This window comes from Nothoprocta perdicaria, unplaced genomic scaffold, assembly GCF_003342845.1.
Source record: "Nothoprocta perdicaria isolate Ctin4 unplaced genomic scaffold, notPer1 scaffold_34, whole genome shotgun sequence".
NCBI classification, from domain to species: domain Eukaryota; kingdom Metazoa; phylum Chordata; class Aves; order Tinamiformes; family Tinamidae; genus Nothoprocta; species Nothoprocta perdicaria.
Window position 1 is genome coordinate 699,022 of NW_020455577.1, and position 6,000 is coordinate 705,021.

General features: G+C 55.5%; 1 protein-coding gene and 1 long non-coding RNA gene across 2 annotated transcripts in view; one reads left to right on the plus strand and one right to left on the minus strand.

Moving 5' to 3' along the window:
* Nucleotides 1-1,523: 1,523 nt before the first annotated feature.
* LOC112951196 lies at nucleotides 1,524-2,173 on the plus strand. The gene is made up of 2 exons (XR_003250148.1): nucleotides 1,524-1,777; nucleotides 2,143-2,173. It is a non-coding gene; the product is annotated as an uncharacterized LOC112951196 (long non-coding RNA).
* A 2,540-nt stretch (nucleotides 2,174-4,713) lies between these two features.
* Nucleotides 4,714-6,000, minus strand: part of PIGC (phosphatidylinositol glycan anchor biosynthesis class C) — a 2,097-nt gene continuing 810 nt past the window's right edge. Inside the window, exon 2 of the mRNA XM_026043755.1 lies at nucleotides 4,714-5,886. Within this exon, the coding sequence (XP_025899540.1) occupies nucleotides 4,840-5,886 (1,047 nt within the window). The 3' untranslated portion in view covers nucleotides 4,714-4,839. The remainder of the gene's footprint in view (nucleotides 5,887-6,000) is intronic.

Consider the following 6,000-nt stretch of genomic DNA (forward strand, 5'->3'; position numbering starts at 1 on the left):
CAGAGGTCCCGGCGAGTCCTCAAGAGCAGAAGATGGAGTGAAGTTGTGCCTGTGCGTGTGCTCCGTCCCGAAGGAATTTCTCCCTGCAGTGATGGAGCACAAGCATGCAGATGCCTCCAAGTGTCTCCGCTGCTCAATTCCTCCCTCGCATTAGTAAGAGCCAAGTCACTGGAATCGGTGCTTGGAAGAGCAGGAATGGTCCCTTACTGCACAGCAAGTAGGAAACGCACAGCAGCTCCCTCGCCAAGGGAGGAATTCCCCCCTGAGCACAGCAGTCCCTGTGCTGGGCTCTAGGTAGTGCGGAAAGAGAGGGGAGCGCAACACAGGATGCGCAAGCAGCAACCGCCCCTTGCACTGGCAGCAAGTTTGCTGCTAACACGAGCGAGCGAGCATTGGGGTTTCTTGTTTTCTTGATGAGCCTTTAGTGCATATCCCTGGGGCAGTGTCTGCACTCACTCTCAGTAGACAGGGGTGTCACACGCTGGCCTGGCTGCCTGGAGTGCATTAAATAGCCCTGGGTGAGTGTTCCCCTGTGCTTGGCCAGCTAATCTGTCAGTGTTGTCTGCTGGATACTGGAAGGAGCAGCCGCTCATCTCTGACCGCTCTGCGAAGTCCCTGGCTGCCAAGGGTCCTTCCTGCTCATTTTGGCAGCAGATTCATTGCACTGCCATCACCCAAGCTTTTAGCCTTCCTCAGCAACGTCCCCTCCAAGCATTGGCAACTTGACACAGAGATCCTCTTGCCTGGTCGCTCCTTGAATCCATCAGAATCTCACTTAATGGTCTGCTCCAAGAACGATGCTTGAGACAAACCGTGCTGCAGGTTTCAAGGCTGCCTGGGGGAAAGCTCTCCTGGCGCCTGTTACTTTCTGCAAGGAAAGTAGAAAGTTTCTGACCGCCGATGTCGACACTGGTGACGTGGTTGCCCTGGCTCTGTGGCGCCGGCCGGTCAGGTGGGAAGCGGCGAGGACGAACACGGAGGCTGTGCTGCCAGCCAGCTGCTCCTCATCTCCTTCTTGCTCTGTTCTTCCCTCTGCATGTTCTGTGCCTCTTTTCTCTTAACAAATCTTACCATTTTGCATACGAGCCATGTTGTTATATCTTAACCTCCTGATTTAATTCTCTTCACCTCCCTCCCCATGGATTTTGGGTTATTTTTTGTTTCTTTTTTTTTCCCTAGGCGACCTCCTCCAGCTGTTCCAGGAAGATCATCCTAACATACACATTTCATTTCCCTTGTGTTACATGCAATGTGTTGTCTTTTGGGCCAGAATTATCTTTAATTTGCACTACACTTTGTAAATAAAGATTTTATTTTCAGATATCAATGAGAAGCTTGGTGATAAATAAAAGAAAATGCTTTTCCATTGCAGGCTCCACCTACTCTTTCTTAAATGGAGCCATTAACACCCCATGAAAGTAATTGCCTGGGTCCTGCTGAAATTGTGGCCATCTGTAGRGAGGGAGGGACGTGCTGCTGGGGTCCCACCACAGCTTCAGAATTTGTTATCCATTAGGTTTGCTCAGGAGAAGGGGCTTTGGCTTAACACTACCAGGAGGAAGAGTAGCCAGTGACTTTAGCAACAGAGACATGAAGAGACTCTCTGAAGAGAGGCTAATACTCCAGTGGAGTGGAAGGTCCAAGGGGAAGATTGTAGCCATCTCTCCACTGATGAATCTGCACAATTAGAAGCTGGAGCTGCTGCGGCTGTTTCTGTAGCTGAACCACTGAATTCTCTGTGACTGAACCTTGTTGGAGCATCTGAGCTTAAGTAACTGTAAGTAGCTACCTCTGAGATTGCAGATGTCCCCGTGGCATCCCAATGAAACACTGTGGCACTTGAGGGTCAGAAAAAAAAATGGGTGCTGGAGAACTTTATATAAAAGGAGGGAGCCCCAAGGAGTTCATCTAAACAATGTTATCATTTTTATCTCATGTTTAAAGAAGGAAGGGGTATCTCAAGCTGTTCAGATAAATTARGGGGAATTTGTGCGGGTGTGAAATGGAGGTGCACTGTGGCCTGTGTTCTGTGGATAGGTGGAAGAGGCTGAGGGTGCCATGCACCAGTTGGTGGCATTAGGCACCCTAGACCACTTGACAACGCATGTGTCAGGACAACCTCCCTAATTTTTGTTTCCTCAGCATTCACGTTGTTGCTCCCACGTCACCAAGAGAAGGTCAGTGATTAGTGTGTGAAGGGGGGAGACCAAAAGATGCTGCTCAGAACCTACAGCGTTGCCTCCTTCCCAGGTGCCGTCTCCTGCACAGGAGAGAGCCTGTTGTCACTGTGGTGGTGGCTGACACTCGCCTTTCCCTGCTGCACACTCCCTACATGGAGATTCCAGATAGCACGTGTCAGTAATTCCTGGGAGCAGCAACATTTATCCCCAGCCAGCTTAGAACTACTGAAACTTGGGCTAGATTCAAGTTGAAAGGAAGTGTCCCCTTGAAGTTCTGTATCCCTGTGGATTTGGGAAACCCCAACTTAAAGAAGCTGCACCTGCTTTGTAATGCAGAGTAACATTTAATAGTTTCCAGTTGGCTGATAACATTTCAGTTSCATATAAACCAAGGACAATTCAGTTACAGATAAACCAAGGACTCATATTTTTGTTTGGCCTCCTCACGTGTGTCTCATGTCTGTCTCCTCAGACAGTGAATGCTTAAAGCAGTTTCTCTGCTGAGAGGTCACTACCCCTCTTACAYAGGGGTCACTGAGTTGAGCGCAGATTAAGACCAAGTTTGCTCACATATATTCTTGTCTGCAGKGTCTGACTTGTAGCCTTGCCTGGGGCAGCAACACTGATTCTCTCTGCCTGTCCTTGTTCCTATAGCCCCCTTACGTCCCAGAGCCATGTTAGTTTATGACTATTTCTACTTGATTTCATGGGTGTGTATTTGATGTTTGCACTTTCCCTGTCTCAGGGGGATTGCTGACAATCTGGACTTGGGAAGAATGTTTTTGAGGAAATATTTCTCCCTGGGGATGGGGTAGAGAGCCTGACAGCTTGGTGCTCAGGTGGCAGCCYGGCAGCCTTGAGGCCTTGCAGGCAGTGCCTGGTGTGATCCCTTCTCACCTAGAAGGGACGAGATGTGGAAAAAACGTCCCTGCTCCACCAACGTGGAGCGCTCCCAAARGCTTCCCAAGCGGAGTGGGGCTTTAGCCTGAATGAGATGGGCTATTCCAGTTCTTGGCAGCAGAATGACTCCCTTGGAAGCTTCTTTGGGAAGAAGCTCAATTCTCTCTCAGGAGAATTGAAAAAACTCCCCCTGGCATCTCCTTCCTTGGGAAGGGAGGGTCTAATCTGCAGGATGGTGCATGGCCTAGTACCGGGACAGAGCTGCCTAGATCCTCCATGGTGCAAGTGATGAGTAATAGGCATTTGTTAGCAAAACCTGGACTGATGCTGCTACATGTTGTGTGCAACTYGGGGACAGAGGGCTGGTTTGCCCGGGGAAGGTTTCTCTGGGTGGCATGAGACCAGAGGTCTTCTTGGAAGCCCCCAGTGAATGCGAGCGCTGTCACTTGGAGCACAGCTCCTTTCTGGCAGTATCTGAGCTTGTCTGATTCCCCTCTTGGAGGGGATTCCCATTCTTGATTCCCCTTCTTGGAGGACTGTTCCCCGTGTCCATGTACCTGCAGAGCCAGGACTACAATCTCTCGCAGACGGGCGCTTTAGRCTCACAAAGACACGGGTGTGCCGCAGGTTCCTGTGATGAACACACAGGGCACAGAGGGTTTCTGTGGCTGTCACCTCATCAGGGGCAGAGGGAACAACTCTGCTCCCATCGGCACTGTGCCACCGGGATGCCTGCGCTCGCGGAGCTGGACACCGAGGCTGCTTATCTGTCTCTGCAGCTGGTGCCAGCACTGGGGATGCAGTGGCCRAAGGCCCTGGGGATCCACCTCTGGGATCCACCGGAGTGGCTGTGGGCACCTCAGGCCTCGGAGTTCCCTCTCGTCCGCAGCTGCTGCGGGRTCAGTCCCCGTCAGGCCCCTGCTCCCTGCTGGGTGCTGCAGCACAGGGCAGGGCTGCTGCGGGACGCTCCTCCCGTGCCAGGAATGCAAAACGCGGGCATGTTCATGTTCATGTCCGGCCGGGCTTGTCCGGCCCGCGCGGCAGCGCGACTCGCTGGCCGGCAGCGCCCTCTGTTGCGGCGCGAGCCGGGGCTGGACGGAGCTCAGCCTCCAGCAGGGAACCCGGCAAGCGAGGGAGCTGCCTCCCATCCTCGCCATCCCTTCTCCCGAGGGATTCGGGGTTGCGCGATGTTTGGCGGCGCTGCAAGGCTCCTGCTGTCTGAGTCGGTCTGAGTGGGACKTGCCAGAGAGCAGCAGAGCAGCACCCTGCATCCCCGGCCTTCCTGCCGCCTCCGCAGCTGCCTTCGGAGGTCGTGAGGGCCCGGCCTCCTTGCAGGGCACTTGGCCTCTCCTACCCCCTTTCCGGGGCTGCAGTGACCCTCGCCTGTCAGCCCCGTCTCCTCTCTTGTCCAYGACCCCACCAGCCCTGGCCCCTGGTGGGATGCGAGAAGCTTGGGCTGTTCTCCAAGCYGGCAAAACTCCTATCTGTCAGGTGCAGGAACACAGGCTGCAAGTAGTAGTGCTTATTTAAGCACCGACTATTACAGAGCAGATGAACCAGGAGCCTCTCTGTGCCCAGGATTGCTGCCACAGGGCCTGACCTAGTATTCCTAAAGGGAACACATGAAACGTGCCACTATTTCTGTGCCAGAGGCTTTATTGGGGAAGGCGTTCAGTGCTTCAGGGACTGTCTCTTAGAAAGGATCCTCTGTATTGCTCATAGCCAAGGGTCCCTTTCCCCCTCCCTCTTAGAGTTAGGCCTACATGAGGAACCTGGAGAGATCCTCCTTGATCTCGGCCTCATCCCATGGCCCGTGAATATTGTCCTTGAACAGCTGGAGCCGGATGAGGCAGTAGGGACAGAGGCAGGAGATGGACAGCAGCAGCAAGGCGAAGAGAACGGCGCCCACGCTGGAAATGCTCGTGAGCCCTGCAAGCGCTGCGAGCGCAAAGAGCACGGTGACCGCCACGTAGCACCGGGGCGCCTGGGCTTTCAGCTTCTTCTGCAGCATGGGCCAGAGGGCGAAGATCTGCATGGCGAAGGTGACCGTGACAAAGGCGTGGAGGGAGCGAGGCAGGCGGGAYGCCAAGCACACAGAGGCAAAGATGGCCATATTGAGGGACAGCGTGCTGGAGACGATGGCAGCGTTAGCGCCGTAGTCGAAGAAGATGAGGTGGCCCAAGAGCATGAAGGCCGACATGGCATAGATGGTGTCCGTGCTGATCGACTCCGTCAGCGTCTTGAGCACGGGTGAAAAGCCATAGGTGAAGGCAATGAACACGACCGTGCTCTTGAGGTCTGCCCACCACGTCCGCCYGCTCTTCTGCCTCCCGACGCCGGCATCGATGACGTGGAACAGGACGTAGCCAAGCAGGGAAGAGGCCAGGCCTGCCCCAAAGAGCCCGTGCGGGCTCAGCATGCCCGCGTCCATGTACCACCAGGTGACGACGAAGAYGCACACGCTGCACAGCTGCTGCGCCACAGCCCCCGACTCAAACACCACAGCCCAGTACTGGTACTGCCGGGCATGGATGTTCTTGCGGAGCTCCTCCAGGAACCGCTGGTCCACATAGTTATCCGGGAAGGGCTGGCGCTTGTACAGCACCTTCTGCCAGCGCCTCCTGGGGCTCCTCTCCAGCTGGGCGCCGACTGTTCTTCCACCCGGGCTCGGTCTGAGCGCCTCTGCGTGCGCCTGCGAGCGGAGCAGGTGGGACACAGGGCTCCTGGGGACACCCAGCGCGGCGGCTTCTCCAGCTCCTGCTCCGGCTGGCGCCTCCTCYGGAGAGCGAGCCGCGGCGCCGCGCTCCTAGGAAGAGACAGCTCCTGGGTCACCCCGCCCGTCCGCGGCCGCGCCGCTGCCGTGGCCGAGGCCGGGGCAGGGGGCGGGAGGCGGCGGCTCGGGGGGCAGGGCAGCTCCCGG